At 38.3% G+C, this 23,517-nt stretch overlaps 1 protein-coding gene and 1 long non-coding RNA gene across 2 annotated transcripts; both read left to right on the top strand.

Moving 5' to 3' along the window:
• The first annotated feature begins 8,443 nt into the window (after positions 1–8,443).
• On the top strand, positions 8,444–9,133 carry LOC138883501 (secreted RxLR effector protein 161-like). The gene has a single exon (XM_070164190.1). It carries the CDS (start codon positions 8,444–8,446, stop codon positions 9,131–9,133), a length of 690 nt encoding a protein of 229 aa, XP_070020291.1.
• A 4,291-nt stretch (positions 9,134–13,424) lies between these two features.
• On the top strand, positions 13,425–13,822 carry LOC138884114 (uncharacterized). Its single transcript, XR_011404231.1, has 3 exons — positions 13,425–13,590; positions 13,676–13,729; positions 13,798–13,822. It is a non-coding gene; the product is annotated as an uncharacterized lncRNA (long non-coding RNA).
• Positions 13,823–23,517: the final 9,695 nt, after the last annotated feature.

The raw sequence follows: 23,517 nt of genomic DNA, 5'->3' as shown, positions 1-23,517 counted from the left end.
AGACGGCCACACTAAAGGAGTCAAGGCTCGAGGAGCGGATCAGTGAGCTCGAGCGGGATGCCTCGAGCCTGGGAGATCAAATTATGGCTCTCGAGGCCGAGAAGGCATAGTTGTTGGCTCAAGCCCTCCCTCAAGAATCTGCCCTTGTTGTTGTCCCCGGCATTTGTACGAGCTATGGGTCCATGCTGAGCCCAATGAGATATATATAAGCGTTTGTGGATGGCGGGGAGCGTTCCTGAGTCCGCTTTTGAAGATGCTCAGGTTAAGGCACGCAAGGCTAGTCTTGCCTGCGGTTATGACCCTGCGATATTGAAGGCCGGTGGGGGGTACTGAGATTGAAGATGGGCTTCCTTTCGATGATGACAATGCTGGAGAGGACGGTGGTGGAGATGAGGTCGAGTGAAGTTTTTGTAGCTTTTGGTACTTAGCTTTTTTCTGTTCTTTTGTTGTTGCTGGGTGCCCCCCTATTTTTGCCCTTTTGTAAGATACTTATTTTTTATTTGAACGAAATAGTCAGCTCGTCTTCATTTGTATGTTTTTGGCTTTACCTTCTCTTTTCCTTTTCGAATTCCTTGTACTTTCTCGCAATAAGTCCCTGACTTTTGGTAGTTGATTTGAGTGGTTGACTTTGTTAACCCGAGGGGGATCGAATTCCGTCTTGCAAATTTGAGCGAAGTCAATTTTGACTTGTTAATTTGAGCGAGGTCGAATTGTCTTATAGATTCGAGCGAGATCAAATTTTGCTCGAGCAAGGTCGAATTTTGACTCGCCACCTTGAGCGGAGTCAGTTTCGACTTGTAAATTCGAGCAAGGTCGAATTTTTACTCGCCAACTTGGGTGGATAGTTTTGACTTGAAAATTCGAGCAAGGTCAAATTTTGACTCACCACCTTGGGCGGAGTCAGTTTTGACTTGATTCGCTTGGCGATGGCCGGGGGCCATAAGAGTGTAAATTCAAGCGAGGTCGAATTGCAACCCATTATGAATTCGAACGAGGTGAAATTTACCTTTACTTGGTAATGGTCGGGGGCCATAAGGGTGTAAATTCAAGCGAGGTCGAATTGCAACCCTTATGAATTCAAACGAGGTCAAACTTTACCTTCACTTGGCGATGTGTTGGTTTGGTGGAGTGGTAAGAATGTCGCACGCGGCCTTGCTTTTATTGGAGAATACTCGTTACTGTATCGTTTATGCATGCGTCGGGATGAGTCCCATTTTATTCTCTTGCTTTCATTGGAGAATATTATGCTTTGTTGCATAGTTTGTATGTGTCAGTGGAGTCCCAGTTTATCTAGTCCCTTCATTGCTCGGTCTGGAGAGGCTGTTGACGGGACGGGTGGTGAACTTATTGTTTGGGCTTCTGGGCACCTTGGGACTCGATTAATTAAACGAAGTTCGGACGTGATTCATAATGTTTAGTCGGATGAATTGGCGTAGGATTGTCAAGGCGAGCATACGTGCAAGCTTTTTGAGTTCATGTTCTGCCTATGTTGGAGAGACTATACGTTCCATGGGTTCACCGCTCAGTCCCAGGTTATGGAGATTGTTTCTAAATAATATCGACTTGTTCTGAGCCGTTTGTCTATTATTTGTAATATGGTACAGTGGGGGGCTTTGCTCGACCGTCGCCTGCGAGACGATATGGTGCGGAATGTTTTCCTGGTGTGTTGTTTTGGTGGCATTTGTTCCTTGTTCGCACACATGGGGGAATGCTCGTGTTCCTATCCCAATCCAAAAAAAAGAAAAATAACAAGTTAAACCCAAAGGAAATCGTCTGTTACCTTGACTTGATATATTGGCGAGGGGAGATGGGCGCTGTAGGATGACTCGTTTTATCCCGTACTCGAATGACGACTTCAGATTTGGTAGCCTCGTGTTTAGCTTCACCATTAGTCACATCTAGGCTTCTTATGGGCTGACAACTTACTTCGCTAGTTGGGATCTCGAGCTCGAGTCCCGGTCCAATCCCGCCCGATGTGCACAAAAATAAGGGAAACATAAGTTATACTCCGTACATAAATTATACTCTGTACATACGGGTACAAAAATAAGGCAGGACAAGCTGGTCATTTCAAAGAATCACACAATAGGCTATTGTCCCTTCCTAAGAGGTGGAAGTATAGATCGGCATCTAACGTTAATCTAGCAAATAGGATTGTGGACGTGCTCAGTGCGTAGTGGCCATAATCCCACTTTGACAACTCATACGATGTACCAAATCCATCGTTACAACAAGACGTGGATTTTGTATAGATATCAGACATAATTTTGATTTCATGCAAAGATCTGACTCTGGTTGGTTTGGTTATTTCAAAATCTTGCCTACAACTTTCTCAAGTTGGTGTTTATATTGAGAGGGCGAGGCTACGACAACCGGGAAGTGAAACTCTGGCTGACTTTAGATTTAGAGGAAACTAACATTTTGGCTAAAAAATCCCCACAGATGGCGCCAAATTGTTTGACTAAAAAAATTTAAGTCTTTTTATAAACTAATTAAATAAGAAGATTTGAGGCAAATCCTAACAAATATAATTTATCCTAGATCTAAGGTAGAAGATAGGAATGAACAAGCATAGGTGAACATGAAATTTAATTATAACAATAATTGAATCCCGTAATATAAGAAGAGGATGGTGATTTTCATAACATTAAATAATAATGAAGAATACATAGATAAAATGGGTCACCGATCTTTAACAAGGTTGACCCCCACACATTTGATATGATGAGACCAACAATGTATACTGAGGATCTGAGCTCTCTTTCTTCTTTCTCCTTATCTAGGAGAAAGAGATGAAAATCCCTCTTTCTCTCTGAAAATATGTATGTGTGAGTTTGCCTCTGCCCCCTTTCTTCTTCTTCTCACTTAGAATATATACTAGGTATCCTCCTGATGGGTTTATAGTAACTTAGCTTTATGTTTTGATGATCTAACAAACTTACTGTCTAAGAACCAAATAAGGGACCTGACACACTTGGTACACAACTCAATCAATGGACTCAAGCTAATGTGAGTTGCTATGGCTTCAGAAGATAAAAAATCAACACAGGGGCCTGATCCCCTTGTGTTTCCCTGACAGCAGTACAAAGTCAATTGTCTACAGTTGGAAAGTGAAAGCCTGCACTATACACACAAACAGTGCAACACAGTACAACAGTCAGTCCCCATTAACCAACCAAGTACTTACATCATTCAAGTGATGTTATCCAAGTTGTATTAACAAAGAACATTACAACAAAACATCACTTGAAAACTTAGAGAATTTATTCAAGCATTCAGGCATCTGACATTCAAGCATTCAATTCTCAAGTGCATCAAGAACAAAGTACAATACTACTACGGACCAGTTCCTACAACAAGTCTCTTGTGTGTCCTTAGTTGAGCTGTAACTTTGTAATTGTTCTTAATTGGTATTCCTACTTTGCTTATCTAGAAGCTTCTTTTAGGAACCTCTTGAAAACCATAAACCTTTAGTGTTTGTGTTGTGAGTGGAGTTAGTCATGAGTTGAAGTCTTTGAAATAGGTGTATTACAACGTGGCTTGTAATAAGTGTATTACAAGTTAGGGAGGGATTAAGAGTTTAATTCCTAGATTGCATAGATTGTAATCTAAAGATTGCTCTTAGTGAAGTTGAAATCCTACCAGTGTAGGTCGTGATTTTTTATCCCCTTGAGTAGGGATTTTCCACGTAAAAGTTCCTTGTTTCATTTACTTACTATTGCATTAGTGTTATCTGTGGAAATCTATATAGGACTTGGTCTTTATATAGTTTGGTGGACTCATATATTCCATAAATTGGTATTAGAGCAAAATCTTTCTTTCATGTTAACACCTAGAAATGATCCTCATGGCTGCTCCACCAAACTTTGAAGAGGGTCAGTCTACCTACAAACCACCTAGGTTAAATGGATAATACTATGAGTGTTGGAAGACAAGAATGCATAACTTTATCATGGCAGAAGATTCAGAGTTATGAGATGTTATTTGTGATGGTCCCTATGTTCCAACAAATAAGGTCGGAGATCCTCCTTTAACGGTGCCAAAGACTAGGAAAGAATACAATGATGCAGATAGGAAAACTGTGGAAAAAAACTTTCATGCCAAGAAAATTTTGGTATGTGACATAAGATCTAATGAATACAACATGTTCTCATCTTGTCAATCCGCTAAGGATATATGGGAAGCTCTACAAACATCACACGAGGGAACCACTCAAGTAAAACAATCTAAGATTGACATGCTTATCACTGAGTGTGAGCTCTTTAGAATGAAGGACGATGAATCCATTCAAGACATGCACACATGATTCACTTCCATCATAAATGAGCTACACTCGCTTGGTGAAATCATTCCTAGGAACAAGCTCGTGAGGAAAATTCTTAGTGTTTTGCCCAGTTCATGGGAGAACAAAGTGAATGCCATTACTGAAGCAATGGATCTATAGGAGCTGACTATAGATGAGCTAGTTGGGAATCTGAAAACCTATGAAATGAAGAAGAAGAAGAAGGATAGTGAAAGAAGAGAACCAAGGAAAGAAAAGAACCTGGTACTCAAGGCAGAAAGCAATGACTCAAGTGGAAAGGATAATGATATGGCTTACTTAACCAGAAGGTTTCAGAAAATAGTTCGAAGAAATGGAGGTATACCGAAGAGGGGCAATTCTAGCAAGCCAAAGAATTATGACCTCTGTCATAAATGTGGAAAGCCAGGGTATTTCATCAAAGATTGCCCTCTCCTGAAGCAAGAACACTTCAAACACAACTCTGACAAAGTAGCCAAGAGGAACCCCGTTCCTGATAAACACTTCAAAAGAAAGAACGTTGCCGACAATGTTATGAAGCAAGCTCTTGCACCATGGGGAGACTCTTCCAGCGAGTCTAAAGAAGAAGATGATACATGTGACAGCTCAATGATGGCAGTTGAAAGTGAAACAAATGAGTATGATTCAGTATTTGCTTTGATGGCTCAATCAGATGATGATAAATATGATGACAATGATGAGGTAAACTTTCGGGATGTTCAGAGAAATATAAAGTCCTACTCTCCTAAAAAACTCATGTCATTAGCTAATGTGTTAATTGATGCTTACCATAGTCTTGTAAATGATAAGGATGCCTTAACTATGGAGTTAGGAGATGCTGAGCAAACTAGACATGACTTGGTAGTTTGTATGGTTGATTTGAAGGAAATTATAGATAATCTAGAAAATGAAAAGAAGGTTCTAACTGAGAAAATCACTAGTGTAGAACACGAAAGAGATGATTTGATGGTAGTAGTAGTTGACTTAAAAGAAACCATTGAAAATTTCAAGAAATAAAAAGATGCCTTAGTGGAGAAAGTGGCTGTTATTGAGCAGGAGAGAGATGACCTCTTAGTGGTGATTGTAGACTTAAAGGAAAAAATAGAGGAGCTCAAAGCTGAGTGTAGGCCTGGAAATTCTGAAAAAAGGAAAAAGAAGTAGCTAGTGAGGCACACATTAAGCTTGAAAATGAGTTATATGCTGTGAAAACTAGTTTGTGAGCTGAACTTGAGAAAAATAGACAGCTTCAAACAAAATTGGAAAGGGTAAAAAATGATCTTGAGAAGTCTCTTAAGTGGACCTGGTCCTCGGATGCTATTACTGCCATGTACATTAACAATGGTGGAAACAGGCATGGAATAGGGTTTCAAAGGGAGAGAATTCCTTGTAACCCTCTTAGAAAGTACGTCATTGTACCTGATAACTGGTTGTGTACTTACTGTGGGAACAATGGGAATTTCAAAGAAAATTGCCAAGATAGGTTCAGTCTCTTCAGAAGAACAAAGTTTTTGCTGAAAGAGTAACTGTTAAAAGAGGACTAGGTGCCACCCATAAAAAGCGCATGTTACCTGCATGGACTAGAATAACACTTATATATCCTCTTGTTTATTACAAGGGACCCAAACTTGCTTGAGTTCCTAAATCTAACCCGTGATCTCTTTGTGCAGGGAACAGTGAAAGGAAATAGTCAACAAGGGTTCATGGACAGTGGATGCTCAAAGCACATGACTTAGGAATACCATGGACTTTCTTTCACTAAAACCCCTATAAGGAGGGAGTGTATCCCTTGGAAATGGGAAAAAGGGGGTACATTCTTAGTGTTGGAAAAATTGAAAAGTCACGCACTCACTCAATTGAGAATGTGTACTATGTCAATAGCCTTAAGTGCAGTCTCTTTAGTGTCTCTCAGATATGTGATAAAGGAAACAAGGTAGAGTTTTTGTCCAAAATATGCATAGTTACAAATCTAGTAACTAGTGAACTGGTACTTATGGCCAAAAGATACAAAAATATCTACGTTGCTGATTTTGAGTCCTTACAAAATGGTGATCTGAGTTGCTTGAAAGCAGTTGATGATGATGCTGAACTATGGCACAGAAGACTGGGGCATGCAAGCTTCTCTCTACTGAATAAGCTGGTTTAGAAGGACCTGGTTCGTGGTCTGTCAATGTCAAAGTTCAAAGATCATAAAATTTGTGATGTCTGCGCCAGAGGGAAGCATGTGAAATCCTCATTCAAGCCAAAGAAGGATGACGACACCTCAAAACCACTTGATCTCCTTTATATTGATCTATGTGGTCCTATGTGAGTGCAAAGCAGGAGAGGAAAAAGATATATCTTTGTGATAGTGGATGACTACTCCAGATTCATTTGGACTCTGTTTCTTAGAACAAAAGATGAAACCTTTGAAGTTTTTGTAGCCTTTGTGAAGAAAATCCAAGTGAAGATGGAATCAAGAGTAACATGCATTAGATCAGATCATGGAACAGAATTTGACAATGCTAAGTTTGATGAATTCTGCAACGAGAATGGCATTACTCAACTTCTCAGCCCCAAGAACTCCACAGAAAAATGGAGTTGTGGAAAGAAAGAACAGAACCCTTGAAGAAATGGTAAGAACAATGTTGATCGATAGTGGGATTGCTAAGAACTTCTGGGCTGAAGCTATCAACACTGCCTGCTACTTAGTGAACAGGTGCATGATCAGGTCTCTCTTGAACAAAACTCCCTATGAGTTGCTGAATGGAAGAAAGCTCAAGCTGACTCACTTATGAATATTTGGGTGCAAATGTTATGTTCTCAACAATGGAAAGGATCAACTCGGAAAATTTGATGCCAAGAGTGATGAAAGAATCTTTTTGGGGTACTTTTCTCAGAGTAAAGCCTACAAGATATACAATAAGCGGACTCAGTGTGTTGAGGAAAGAGTACACGTAATCTTTGACGAGTCCTACCTCTCCTGTGAGAAAAACAACAAGGATGATCCAGATGGAGAGCCTTTGCTGGTTGGTGAAGTCATTGATATGGCAAACGAAAAGACAGATATGATGAATCAAGTGAAGGAGAGAAGTGAAGACAATACAATCTCCTCCTCATCAGCCGGAGAGGAACCATGTACCACAATTACAACCACTGAAGCTGAAGAAAGAGTGGTTGATGCAGTTCAAAGTGCTCCACAAGTAGCAGAAAGAATGATACAAGAGAACTAGTCAGGATTACCCAGTTCCTCTACTAATGAAATTCAAGTGCCCAACTAGAAACACAAAATCTCTCATTATCTCGAAAATATAATCACTCCCCTTGATTCAGGAATCCAAACCAGATCAAAAGCCAAAAGTTCGCCTTTTAAGCCTTTTTTCCCAAATAGAACCCAAAAATATTAAGGAAGCCTTAAAAGATATAGACTGGATCACAACTATGCAAGATGAGTTGCATCAATTTGAAAGGAACAAAGTGTGACACCTGGTACCTAGACCCTCAAATCGTACCATCATAGGAACCAGGTGGGTATTCAGGAATAAGCTTGATGAACATAGGAACACTACAAGGAACAATGCAAGGTTAGTTGTCTAGGGTTACAATCAGGAGGAAGGAATTAATTATGATGAGACTTTTGCTCCGGTTGCTCGTATGGAAGCTATCAGAATTCTCATTGCCTTTGCATCACATATAGAATTCACTATGTTCTAAATGGATGTCAAAAGTGCATTTCTGAATGGTTTTCTCAAGGAAGAAGTATATGTAAAGCAACCTCCAGATTTTGAATGTCATGGACACCCCAATCATGTGTTCAAATTGGACAAGGCATTGTATGAGTTGAAGCAGGCTCCTCGAGCTTGGTATGAAAGGTTGTCAAAGTTTCTCTTAGAAAATGGCTTTACAAGAGGAAAAATTGACAACACTTTGTTTCTGAAGAAACGAGGGAGGAACCTGCTCATTGTTCAGGTATACGTTGATGATATCATTTTTTGGGCAACAGCTGATTCACTATGTGAGAAATTTGCAAAACTCATGGGAAGTGAGTTTGAGATGTGCATGATGGGTGAGTTGAACTTCTTCTTGGGTCTTCAAGTAAAGTAGTCCACAAAGGGAACATTCATCAGTCAGCAGAAATATATCAAGGAGCTTCTGAAGAGGTTTGATATGGAAGCATCAAAAGTGATTGTCACTCTCATTTCCACTGCTACTCGACTGGACATGGATGAATCTGGCTCTCCTGTAAATCAAACCATATATAGAGGCATTATTGGGTCTCTTCTCTATCTCACTGCTAGTAGGCCAAATATTGTCTTCAGTATGGGGCTATGTGCAAGGTTTCAGTCAAATCCCAAGGAATCTCATCTGATGGCCGTCAAAAGAATTCTTAGATATCTTAAGGGAACACAGGACCTAGTTCTGTACTACCCTTCAGGTGACAATTTTAATCTTATTGGGTATGCTGATTATGCAGGTTATCTTATGGGCAGGAAAAACACATCTGGAATGGCTCACTTCCTAGGATCATGTCTTATTTCATGGGGCACAAGGAAGCAAAACTCAGTAGCTCTTTCAACAGCTGAAGCAGAATATGTTGTTGCAGCTTCCTGCTGTGCTCAGCTCCTATGGATCAAACAGCAATTGGAAGATTTTGGTGTGTACACTAACTGTGTGCCTCTTCTATGTGACAACACCAGTGCATTCAACATGGCCAAGAACCCGGTCCAACATAAAAGAACCAAACACATTGATGTGAGACATTATTTTCTCAGAGACAATGTGGAAGGGGCTTATCTGCATGAAGTTCTGCAGTATAGAAGACCAACTTGCAGATATCTTAACCAAAACACTGAGTAGAGAACATTTTGAGAGAAACAAGCTGGAACTGGGCTTAATAAAGCCTAACTGAGAACCTGATTCCTACCACATGGCTATGAAAGTCACATTCAGGTAAAATTAGCTAAAGTGTTTTCCGGCCAAGTCTAACTCACTTCAATACCGTTGCAGGTAGACACACATGATGATCATAGAAGCTGCAAAAGCACTGCATGAGCAGCAAAATAGGGTGGAGAATTTTTGAAAGACTGGTCAAGAACTTGGTTCTTGTACCACAAGTTAATAGTCTTGTGCTTTTCTCGTACATATTACTTTACTACTATACATAAAGGAAAGCAAAGTACCTCATGGTCGTCGTTTGTGTTTCCTGAAATTAACATCTATTTCAAGGGTTCTTCTAGAATTTTTGATTCTCTCTGGTAAGTTGTATTGTATTCTGTGGTCGAAATAGTTGACCTTCTGCTTTGTTCACTAAAAAGCCAAGACTATTTCCTTTATTCCCATCGCTTCATTGTACTGGTAACTGGGAAAGACTTAGCAGTACTTGCGGAACCAAAATATGGTTTATTTTTACTAAAAATACTCAAATAAGTGTAAAAACAAAAGTTACCATAGCATATATAACGCCACTAATAGTGGCGCTATACAGTAACGTTAATTGTACCGTTACTGTATAGTGCCACTATTAGTGGCGTTATACTGACAAATTTACATAGCGCCATTAATAGTGGCGCTATATGCCTTATACCTGAAGACATAGCGCCATTAATAGTGGCGTTATATTCCTTAATACAAATCCCCCCTCTTCTTCTTCTTCGTTCCATCTCCGACTTCCATCTCCCTCATTTTCACTTCTGGTCCCCCCCCACACCGATTCTGCCCCCATTTTTTAAAAAATTTTTTTTTTTGGGGTCCCCCCGTCACATAAAAGTTTAATATTTGTGGTCCCACTGTCATGTAGAGCTTCGTGTTATTGTGGATTCACTCTTCCGGAGTCAAAATTTCGATCTATCTACATTTCAAAAATTCTAAATCGAGGTATTTCGATTTATTTTAAGTTGAAACTTTTATAACAATGCATATTACTTGATTTGTATGTGTTCTATTCGGTTTGTGTTTATTTTTTCCGAAACTAGCATGTTAAATTTTATCCGGATTTAATTTTAGTGTTGTATAAAAATATATAAATTAGTCTAAAAATGTGTTTGTTAATATCCTCATGTATATTTATGTGTTTTTATGCCGTTTAGTTTAGATTATTTTTTAGCGTAGTAAAATGTATACTTTATTAGCGTAGTAAAACGTAGACCTTTTTAGCGTAGTAAAACGTAGACCCCTTTAGCGTAGTAAAATGTAGAGCCTTGTAGCGTAGTATTGTGTAGTAATTGTTTAATTATCTTATATTCTAGCACGAAACTCATATATATATATATATATATATATATTATTTTTACAATTTAGTTATTAAATAAATATGAATAAAAATTATTAAAAAAACATAAAATTATTAATGATAGTTTGGTAACACTGAGCTTCAGAAAATCTAGCACGAAACCCATAATTATAAAATATATATATAATATATATATATATATATATATATATATAATTTTTAAAATTAAGTTATTAAAAAATATGAATAAAAATTATTAAAAAAACATAAAATTATTAATGATAGTTTGGTACCACTGGGCCTCAGAAAATCTAGCATGAAACCCATAATTATAAATATATATATTATTTTTACAATTTAGTTATTAAAAAATATGAATAAAAATTATTAAAAAAAGATAAAATTATTAATGATAGTTTGGTACCATTGGGCCTCAGAAAATCTAGCACGAAACCCATAATTATAATATATATATATATATATATATATATAATTTTTAAAATTAAGTTATTAAAAAATATGAATAAAAATTATTAAAAAAATATAAAATTATTAATGATAGTTTGGTACCACTGGGCCTCAGAAAATCTAGCACGAAACCCATAAGTATATATATATATATATATATATATATATATATATATATATATATATATATTATTTTTACAATTTAGTTATTAAATAAATATGAATAAAAATTATTAAAAAAACATAAAATTATTAATGATAGTTTGGTACCACTGAGCTTCAGAAAATCTAGCACGAAACCCATAAGTATATATATAATTTTTACAATTAAGTTGTTAAAAAATATGAATTTAAATTATAAAAAACACACATAAATTTTAATGATAGTTATTAAAAATTATGAATTTTCAGTTGACGACATGGATGCACCTATACATCCCGGCCCTCGGACGTCGGAGCTACTACCCCTACAGCCCCAGCATAGATCCGAGCATATATGGGGGGGAGAGTTGCTTACGCAGACTTTTCGGGGCAGGAGAGTGGATTTATTGTGGGAGTTTTTGACTCCTCCCCGCGTTCTACATCCCCGTGTGGTCCATCACCTGGAGGAGATGTGATTATATAGGATCATTAGCATTGGCCGGATACAACTCGACTATGCTTTGATCACGGCGTTGATTGAGCGGTGGCGACCGGAGACGCACACTTTCCATCTGCCCATCGGCGAAGCCACCATCACACTCCAGGACGTTGAGATTTTATATGGCCTGTCCACCGATGGCTTGCCAGTTTTACTGCCTGGGAACATGAGATATTTTAACCGGGCTGCATATATGGATATGCTGCACAGGCTTACGGGCTTCAGGTCCGAGGACCCAGATGTAGCAATTGGGAGTAGTCGTATGCAGTTGGTCCCCATTAGAGACCACTTGGTGCAGATCCACGATACTATCACCGACGACTCGGCGGAGGTGGATGTGGAGCAATATACGAGGCTGTTGTTGCTCCTTCTATTTGGGGGGGTCTTGTTCCCGAACACTTCGGGGAACCTAGTGAGCCTTCATTTTCTGCATCATATTGCGGACTTTGATGATACAGTCAGCTACAGCTGGGGTGGTGCTGTCCTATCTTTTTTGTACAGGCAGATGTGTCGGGCATCCATGGGCACACAGAGAGACGTTTCTGGCTTTCTGCCACTTCTACAGGTGACAACTTATTCAAATAATTTGTCGTTTAGTTCCAATTCTACCTAGTTAGAGTTAATCTTTACGTCAACTTTCTGTTTTAGGTTTGGGTGTGGGAGCGATTTCTGCAACTTCGGCCACCTCTACCACAGCTACCGGCTAATGTACATATTCCTGATCTCCCTCTAGCTTGTAGGTGGGTATTGCGTCGTAGACTTGCACGAGAGTATCATGGCCATCATAATCTCCCCTTCTGTAGGGATGTGTTGGATTTTCTGGAGGATGCACAGGTGAATATCTAACTAAACTTACCAATTAATTTTTAACTAGGTGTTGCGCAAACTAACGGTTTGTGTTATTATTTGATAGTTCATCTGGACGCTGTACAATGAAGAGCTGATAGGTACCCTGCCAGCATATTGCACGCACGGTCGCCATATTTGGAGGGCTTCCGTCCCATTCACGTGCCTCGATATTGTTGAGCATCATGCCTCAGAGCGAGTATTTCGTCAGTTTGGATTTCCGCAGTCTATACCGACTCAGCCTGCATGGGATCCTTTACATTATGAGAGGGATGATAGGATGAGAGTGGACGACACATTTATTGAGTGGCTGACAGCGCAGTTGGGTATTTGGGACAGCCGAGGGGACTTGACCCCAGCTCCGCAACACTTTCCTATCGAAGTTTATATGGCATGGTACCGCACTGTTTCCCGACTTTTTATCGGGAACCCAGTTCATCAGGTAGATGGTCGATACGTCTCATACGCCGGGAGACATGAGGCTCTGGTATGTTTTCTGTTATTATCAATTACTTTAATAGTAATTTCTAGTCAAATACGTAGTTTATATTAAAAACTTTTGTGCAGGCGATTGGATTGCATACCGTATATCGTATGGGGCAGCAGATGCAGAGTTATGTCCACGACCCTATGATCATGCAGGACTATAGTCGTCGCTTAATGGATGTGGCTGCCCAGACACTACAGCGAGGCCGATCGGATCAGCGTTTGGCACACCATCCAGATTATGTTGACCCAGCCACATACCAGCGAGGTCGTGGTATGCCACGGGGTGGTGGCCGACGAGCTGCTGCTGCTCCACGACGACCTGCTGGTGTTGGACGACGCGGTCGTGGGCGGAGAGGAGGTCCCCAGCAAGGGGGCTTTGAGGCTCCTGCTGATGATGTTGCTGCTGATATGGGAGGTGGCATGCATGAGATCGACATGCCGTCTTACAGCCTTGGCATTTATGACACTCCAGGGACGTCGCAGGTGACCCCATCGGGTCAATTCTTGATCATGGGCTCGGATTTTCAAGGAGTGGAGTTGGGTAGATATTTCCCTGGCCCGTCTACCACTGATGAGTCTCGACCGATCCGAGATTTTGATAGTGGGCACCGACTGAGTTATGGCAGCTCATCACATGCGCAGGTATGAGTTTATTAGTATTAATTTTATTACTGTTTTTACTATAACTTATTTATTTTGTTTTAACTTTATTAATTTACTTTTTTAGGCTTCATGCGATGCTGCGACAGATGACTACATTCAGGATCCAGACACGATTATGGTAAGACAATATAAATTTTTGTGAATTGTTATGTAGTTTTCTATACTAAGTTTGATATTATTATGTAGCCTTCTACTGAACCTGACAGCACCACTGATACATGTCATCTTGTGCCGCATCCGGCCATAAGGAGACGACTTGATGATGATGATCCTGATAGCGTACCCGGCGGCAGGGGATGCGCCTCAGGCCAACGGCTACTTTGAGACACACCGGATGCGGGACACATTGATTCGGTCTTCCATATTTTTGTTTTTTTGGTGTAAATAATATTTTTTTGGACATTAACAACAATATTTAGTCGAATATGACAGTTACTTTTTTTTAGTTCTCATTTCGTTTTATAGTTTTTGGTATAGTAACACAACAACTTAAACTTAACTTCCACTTAAATTAAAATAAAATTTAGTACAACAAACAAGGAAAACATTACTACAACACAAACACAAACATAACAGGCCAACATAATAAAAATACATGACATATGAAAATGACACTAAACACATACACGTCAATGCTCCATCCTCAGTTGTCATTTATTCTTCGCTCCAACCACTTAAATCGTTCTTCCATTTGTTCTTTTTCTTCTTCTAACTCTTTCACTCTCGCCTTCACCTCCGCAAGTTCCCGTTTATATTTTTCGTTGCGTTCCTTGTGTGCTTCACAATTCCATTCTGCTCTCCATTTTTTATCTTCCACCTCCTTCAGTTTCTCCCTCATTTCTGTAATAATTCTATCTCCCTCCTTTTGTATTCTATGCTGGTATAACAACATATTATGAAATTCCTGTAATCTATCCCTGTAGCTTTCCTGATAACATGGTTCCTCAGCCCATTCATCAAATTCACAAGTAGGTTCGTCGGGTTGCTTGTACAACTTGTTCATACAGCACCAATAGCGGCGTCCAACGTTAGCACCTTCCCACCCACAATCCATCATGCATGGTTTTCCACATAAGCAAATTGGTGGACGACCAGGTTGAGCCATTTGTGAACTATTTGCTTATAATAAAAACCTTACTTACTTTTAATGAAATATTTCTTGGGGGAAATTTTTAGCACACAAAATAACTACAATGACCCCATTATTTAGAGGCTAAACAATACACATATAACACCATATCTAATGGCGCTATATTAGATAGCGCCATATCTAATGGCGCCATATCATGATGTTGACGAGACGACTTTATGTCAGCCGGTCACACATATCTAATGGCTCCATATCATGATGTTTTCAGCTTTTTCAGTTCGACAAGACAAGACACACATAGCGCCATATGTATATTTTGTGTATTAAATATCGTGATAGCGACAAGACAACACACATAATAAATATACCGATAATTATATTAAATTATTATTTAAATAGGTAAAAAGGGAAAGTACAAATCATAATTAACAAACAAGAAAATATTATTTCATAAATACTTAAATCGTATACATAACAACTAATTATTACAACATGAACTCATGGGTAGTTAGGTACAATAGAAGAACACCCGCCCTGAGCTTGATTATTGTTGCCACCCAAAGGACATTTTCTACGGTCGTGGCCTGTTTGCGAGCATATACCACATTTGCGTGCATATACGATATCACTAACATCCATTTGGTTCCGTATACGCGTTCTCTTCTGCACCTGTCTTTTACGCAAATAGGACTTGTTACACACCATTTTAAATGGTTCTGGGGGCCAGTAATGCTCAGAACCCACTGGTTGCAACTGACCACTATATGTGTTTAGGTATTTGGAAACACTATATTGTTGATCAATATAGTTGGTCTCCGCATAACCAACACGTTGAAAACACTTGATGGCATGTGAACAAGGCATGTGGTAGATTGACCATTTCCCACATGAGCATAACCTTGTGGATTCATTTACAGTATGTACATTATTACCCCGATTATTATGGATAGCGGTGCGAACTTCAAAAATACCTCGTTCGTTATCATATTGCAAAAAGGAATGCCAATGTGCTCGCCGTCTGTATTTCTCTAATCTCTTCATAGGCACTGGCATAAATTCAACACCCCTTTCCATCAATTCCGTTGCAGCTGCAGACCGTTGTACAAACCTCTCCGCCATCTGCTTGAACGACATACGCACCATGGCTGTGACGGGCAATCCTCTTGCCGACTTTAATAACCCGTTGAAGGATTCTGACACGTTTGTAGTAAGAATTCCCCAGCGTCTGCCACCATCTGCATGCAACGTCCACTTTTCAGGATCATGTCGCATTAACCAACGATATGCTGCATCGTCTTCTTGCCTGATAGAATCCATATGCCTCCGGAATTTATGTTGTTGGTGGTCTGTTGCTGCCATCCACATCAAATCATGTAGATCTTTTTTGGGATGTGCCTTCTTGAAATTGGCCTTAAAGTGCCTCACACAGTAACGGTGGTATGCATAAGGTTCTTGCCAGGCAGGAAGGTTCTCCACAGAACTTAATATACCCCCGTGCCGATCAGATATTAGACAAATACCTGAACGATGTTTGACAACGTGCTCTTTCAAGTGGTTCAAAAACATTGTCCACGTCTCTGTGCTTTCATTTGCACAAATAGCAAAGGCTAGAGGAAATATCTGTCCATTTGCATCCACAGCCACGACTATCAATAGTTTGATATCGTACTTTCCATAGACATGAGTTCCATCTATGGATATTACGGGCCGGCAATACGTAAAACCATCAATTGCTGGCTTAAACGCCCAAAACACGTAATTGAATATATATTCTGGTTTACCCGAACTCCGCTCAAGCTTCCATTCAATAACTGTTCTGGGGTTAAAGTGCTGCAGTGCAGCCATGTAGCTAGGCAGATCTACAAATGACTTATCCCAGTTACCATAGACTATTTCAAACGCTCTTTTGCGCCCAAGATATGCCTTTCTTTTAGTAATTGTGTGGCCATATTCCTGGTAAACTGCTGTAATGCACTCTTTGATTTTATACCTTATGGACGCTTCGATGTGCGGAATAAGTACAAGAGATATCAAGTCAATATCCAAGTTGAAGTGATTCCCGTTGAAAGTGTCAATTTCGCATGTGTGGGTGGGAATGTATTTACCCACTTTCCACATACCTGTTTTCTTCTTCGACGCACGCAACATCCAATTACATGGCCAAAACCACCTGTGGCAAATAACCTTGTATACCGTCGGACTTGACTCCGATACCTGCATCTCACGACACTCTTTAACATTGTGCATTTTACAAGCCCTGCTTACGCGTGCTTTATCAGGAAAAAGCATCCCCTTTGCAAGCACCGTTGGTCTAGACTCATCCCACATTGCTGTCCGGATTTCATCAAAATCTCGTGTGAGAGCTTCCACATCCGGCACGGCTGGTAAGTTATCAATATAAGGAATCTCCCTAGAATGAAACGGCACTTCAGACTCGTTCACTTTTCGTCTATGGGGGGCTCTCTTCAAATCCGGTCCTTCCTCCTCGTCCTCTTCATCACCATCCTCACGAGCAAATGGTGTCTCGTCTCCCGATTCATCGGCATTGTTATCGTAATCGCTGTTCTCTTCCTCACTTTGTTCATCTGCCAGATCCTGATGTAATACGTCATTTTCGGGCAATTGAGTGAGTACGGGTAGTTCAACTTGCTCGTTTTCACTGCACATTTCAACAAAAATATAAGCTGCTAAATTAATAAATGCTTTATATATGGCTGTAGCTTTTCACTTACAAGTTGTAATGTGATGACATTCCAAGATGGACGTTTTCAGTTAGGTAATGACTACCGGATGGGTCACTTGTAAAATTCATATCCGGCCGGTACCCCCTATTAAATAAATGAGCGTTAAAATTTATTCAATACGCAAAAATATACATAATTAACACAAATGAAAATTGAAGTTTACCACTCTTCTTGTGAATTATGGAAAGCAGGGTATAAATTATTTTCTCGCTGCTCATTCGCCGACGGTGATAAATTTAAATCAAGAAAAATTCTTTCATCTGGAACATGTCCGGCAAAAACTGATCCAGAATAACCACCCGATGACTGGGGGTTATCTCTACTACGCACAACCTCATTTTTTGGAACGTCTTCGACCTTCACGTACATCTCCAACATTGTGATTACAAGAAATTCCCGGCATTCGTCCGGAGTCCTCAAGAAATCACTCAAAGTGTCATCATCGTCGATGTTAAACTCTGAGTAAAAAGCAACCCCTTGCGGCGTAACGGAATACGGATATCTTCCGGTTACTTTGAGTATCACTGAACGTTTTCTCACACTCATTTTTTTGCATAACAACGATATCAATGTTTCGTACTCCATTGAAAGTGGCAATTTAACATTACACTTAGCAGGTAAACTGTAGCCCACAGAGTTATTCTCCATCACAACCTCACCCCCCAATATAATGATACTCTTATTCTACGTTCTTCAGACATAATGAAAAAATGTTGGAGATTTAACAACAATAGAAACCATCAAGAGTTAAAAAAAAAATTTGAATGAAATTGGGGCGATTCTACGATGTTTATATAGAAAATGGCTAGCCGGGTTATTTTTTTTTTTTTTTGTATATAGTGCCACAAAAAGTGGCTTTATACACATTTAAATTATTGAAACCAGACATTATTGGTGGGGTCAAGGTATAAGGCATATAGCGCCACTATTAATGGCGCTATGTAAGTTTGTCAGTATAACGCCACTAATAGTGGCGCTATACAGTAACAGTACAGTTAACGTTACTGTATAGCGCCACTATTAATGGCATTATATATACTATGGTAACTTTTTTTTACACTTATTTGAGTATTTTTAATAAAAATAAACCATATTTTGATTCCGCACTCTCATTTTGCCCATGCTTTTGTACTTTTTTACAACAAATGTCCTTGTATACTTTGATAAATCTAACGAATAGATGGGCCTTCTTTCTATGGCCAAAAGGACATCTTAGCATTGATGTCATATGAAAATGACACATACTTTCACAAATTTCCAAGTGTCAGCTCCAGTTTAACACAAAGGACAAGAGGTATTCTTCTTGAAAATAAATTTCATGCGTAGTATTTTAGAAAACTCATTTTTTAGTCAAATTTAATATTTTTTTTTTCTTGCTTGTATGCTAACTTTAGCACATTTTTATTCAAGTTTTATTTATTGGGGTAAAAATTTATGGTGCTGTTTGAGAATATAACTGCCATTTCCGTATAAGTTGGGGTTAAGTTGTATAAGTAATGGAGTACATGATTAATTAGATAATCATGAAAAAATGTGATTATTACTCTTGATTTGAAATTTGGATAGTAATGGGTAAATAATAAATACTCCTTCCATTTCAACTTAGAACCATTTAATTAGGCACAAAATTTTAAAAAGACAAAAAAAAAATGTAAACTTATGGCCTAAAACAAGTGTTAATATTTATGTGCCTATAAACCATCTCATTAATAACAAAAGGGAAATATAAAAATATAATATATAAATTATTTATAAATGTGAAAATATAGTATTTTCTTGGGACTATACAGGACTACATAGGAATCTTTAAACTATTATAAATTGAGAGTTGTATTTGAGAATTTAGAAGAAAGTTAACTTTTTCTCACGATTTAGTTCAAAAAGTTTTTGTAGAGCCTAATTTTTTTTATTTTTTCTTTTACTTAAGCATTACCATGTTTAATCCTCTTTTATTTAATATGTTACGTAAGTAAGGATAACGTTAGTTGCATTTACTATTGTAGACTCGAAAAATAAGTTGAGAAGGGTAGAATTTTCTAAAAGGCATATCTTTATTACATGACTAAAATAAGTATTCTATAAATAATAACTTAAAATATATTAGATGCACTAAATTCGAGTTTTGAATACGTCAACATAATTCTAGAATTAGAACGGTAAGATGCAAAAATTATTTATGACTAATAATGAATAACTTAGAGAGGAAGATAGTGGTGGAATAATTAGAACTAACTAAGATATTAAATCAGATTGTGTTTAATCGATTTAATATATAAAAATAAATAAATAAAAATTTATAGAAGGAAGTTGGTCGCACTGATTATTAGAAAAATACCTTATATTTTTCAGTTTTACATCATTTATCGGATGATATCAATAACTCCACAACTCTACTTTAGAATTTCAAAGAACCACTAAAGATGGTACATTTTGCTTTTTGTTTAACTAACAATGACCGTAAGGTTGAGAGGATTTTTTGCACTGGATGCAATAAATTATATACAATAATTTATCTATTACAAAAAAAAATGGACAAATGTAAGAGCAGACAATATTTAATATAATGCCTAGTACAAGTAAATAATGTTCAACATAGATCTTAAAATTAACAAAATTATCACAATTCACAACCTCCATACTTTGTGATCATACATAATTTGAGAGAGATAAAGTCACTATCGAAAAACAACCCACAACTGATATATACATATCATAGACATACCCTATGTTAAAAGAGATGGTCAAAAGCTGTTGAACGCCGATAGTTGTTGCTCACATAATTGTTGGACCCGACTAGTCTCAAAAAGAAACAAAAATTAGTGCCACAAGCTGTGAACCCCAAACATGGTGATTAGCAATAAAGAAAGATGTCGAGAAGAAAGAGATGAATGAATGGTGGAAGGCACTTGGATAGAGAAATAACGCCAGAATACCCCCATTTATAGGGGGCGATAATGACACGACCATTAATGCCTTTGAAAGACGGATCGGCAGACACAATCAATGCGTTCTCGAAAGAAGAATTGACAGCGGTACTGTCACTTTGAAGAATGGGAATCGACAGTGCATTGAATGGCGTCGAAAAGACAAGTCCATGGGATGTCCCGGTTATCGTGAAGACTCACATCATAGGTTGCGTCATTGGTATGACATCATCACGGGAAGCCCGTAGGGTCGGGCATCAATGCGAGCCGCTGTCCGTGAACGCGAAGGCCGTTGCAGCCTGACCCATCGCGAACGCGAAGGGTCTGTCGCGAACGCGATGCATATTTTCGCCCAGTTATTTTAGGTTGTGGGGTTGAATAAAAAGATCACCGTCCTTGAGAACAAAATGATCAAGCAGGCAAAAGATTTTAAAACAGAAAGAGAACACTATTATGCAGCGCTGTCACAATTAGAAAAAGATCTGCAACAACTTAATTCTTTTTAAGCTATCATTCCAAGTCTGTAATTGTAAGCACGTGATTTTTGCCCTATATGAGAATTACTCCCAAAAAAATTCAAAATAAAATAATTTTCCTTGGTGTGCAATTTTGAGAATTTTTGTGACATTTTTGGATAATTATTTGTATTTGTTTGCGCATGTTTGTTTGTTTAAATTAATAAAAATATTAAAATATGTCGCATTTCCGTTTTAGTATTTATTTAAGTTTGTTTACAAAAATGAGAAAATCATAAAAATGATGTACGTCGCATTTTGGCATTTAACGTTTAATTGTGCGATTTTATTGTTAATTGCTATCCTTATGTGCGATAATTTTTATTTGGAACTAATTATTATTTTTCGATAAGTTAATTTAATTTATTAACTTATTTTAAAATTTTTTAGTTTTATTAATTAGAAAGTAAAAGAAAAGAGAGCAAAAATACAAAGAAAAATCGGATTGGGTCATTTCTTCAATTATAAACCACAAGCCCCAAAGAGACCCAATCTTCCCAAACGACCCGGTCCATTTTAACACGGGTCGACCCAGTCCATAACCCAAATACCCAACACCCCATCTCCCTATCTTACATTTCACAAAAACAAAACAAGAAAACCCTAAAACCTATCCGCCCCCCTCCCCTCTCTTTCCTTCTCCTTCTTCTCTAAGCTTCACCAAGCTCCATCCATGGCTGCCCCTTCACAATAGTCCCATGACCACCTACTTCCCTCCTTCTTCTTCTGCTGAAACACAAGCTCACTCCAAACAGCCCGCCTCCTCAGGCCATGAACGTCCAAGCTCATCTGGTCACGTCGAGCTCCCATGATTGTTGCGTTGCGCCTTCTTCTTCCTCGTCAAAGCTCCAAACGTTGCTGCTTTTTTTTTCTTCACCTTACGCTGCTGCTTGATGTCCAGCAGCTCTCCAGCTCGTGAAGTTTCACAGCCCGCCATGGACGTTGTTATTCCTGCTTCGTCCAGCTTCTATTATCGCCAAACACCCCATCATCGAGCAAACAACCCTGCCTCGTCGTCGAAGCCATGAACGACGCACTAACAGCCTTCACCATCGCTGGCGACACGCAGTCACGCCTCATGACCAGCCCGTCATTTCTGCTGCTTTTGCTACGCCCAGCTCCAGCATCATTGCACCTTAACGTCAAGAGGAAGTTCTGGACAGAATTGTCGCACCATCTCTGTTGATTTTCTTTGATTTCAATTTGAGTTTCGAAGTGATAAAATTCAAATGAGTGGAAGGTGACGAATTAGCGGGTGTTCGTTTGAATGTTCGGGGTTTTGAGAGTTTGTTTCAGTGCTCATTTGTATTATTCTTCGAACATCAAATTAATTGGAGCAGTCGTTCGTCCGGGCACATTCAAGTGATTTTGGTGCGATAATCGTTTCCGGACAGATTTGTTTCATTCAAGTTCATCGTCGTTTCGATCCGGTTAGTGGTTTTGAGTTTCGTTTTTGTCCATATTTTTGTTTGATATTTTTCGGATCCAAAATCGATAAATGATTCAATTCTTGTTTTGTTTGTTCATCGTTGAAATAATTTTCTAGTTTGTTCATATGTTTTGTTGATTTAATTTTCAGATTCAAATGGAACTTTGATTAATTAGTTTTTCAGTTTATTTCATGTGCTTTTATTTTGTATTTTTGTAGAAGAAATTGTTAGTTTAATTTTAATATTGTTAGATTTAGTTTAAATCATTTGAATCCGTCATGTTTGTTATTTAATATGGATCTAATGCATGTTTATTCTTTGTTTGAAGTTCATCCAGTAATTTAATGTGAGTTTATGTTTTGGTTTTTGATTTGTTGATTTAGTTTGAATCATGTATTGTGTTGTTAATATTGTTGTTTCCTTGCTCATCAATTTTTGGTCTAAGTTAACCAGGATTGGTTCCCAATATGGTTAATTTATGCACATTAATTTGATGTTGTTCAATTTGTGTTCATGTGATTTGTTGTTGAATTGGTTCAGAAATCGTGTTCATGTGATTTGTTGTTCGAATTTGTGTAGAAATTGGTCATATTGGCTATATTTTGGTTGAGTTTGATTAATTGATTGGTTATAGCTGATGGGGGTAGTTTGGTAAATTGCAGTACGTTCAGGGGTAAAATGATAATTGCAATAAGGTCGGAGGGGTAGTTTAGGAATTGTACATTTTGTAATTCTTTATGTTAAGCATGGGGGACAAAATGTAATGGGGTGTGCGTGATATAATTGTTTATGTTAGGCATGGGGGACAAGAGGTAATGGGTTGGGGTTTGATATATTTATTTAATGTAGTGGGGGACAAAACATTAGGTAGTGGATTTAAAAGGGGGATGAGTGGGAAAATAATGGGTTTGGTAGGAGAAAGTGATTGTTTTATTAATTGATTAAAGGGTTTGGGATGAGATATAAAAATGAAAGAACTTGATCAGATTTGGAGGAGAGAAACAGAATACAGAGAATAAAAAGAGAGAATAGATTTGAGAAGAGATTATCTGGAAAACAGAAGAAAATTTTAAGAGAGAGGAAATTCCGAAAAATACTAAGACTTCAGAAAATAAAAAGAAAAACATTCTGGAAATTCAAAAGAAGAATAGTATACACCTGATTACAATCCAAATATTCTGATATACGGATTCAGAAATTAAG

The sequence above is a fragment of the Nicotiana sylvestris genome, chromosome 12 (assembly GCF_000393655.2).
Source record: "Nicotiana sylvestris chromosome 12, ASM39365v2, whole genome shotgun sequence".
Classification (NCBI taxonomy): domain Eukaryota; kingdom Viridiplantae; phylum Streptophyta; class Magnoliopsida; order Solanales; family Solanaceae; genus Nicotiana; species Nicotiana sylvestris.
Note: the sequence above shows the minus strand (reverse complement) of the source record. Positions and strands in the feature narration are given on the sequence as shown.

Excerpts from the sequence above, each read along its gene's own strand:
- LOC138883501 (XM_070164190.1), top strand. The coding sequence starts at position 8,444 with ATGGAAGCATCAAAAGTGATTGTCACTCTCATTTCCACTGCTACTCGA.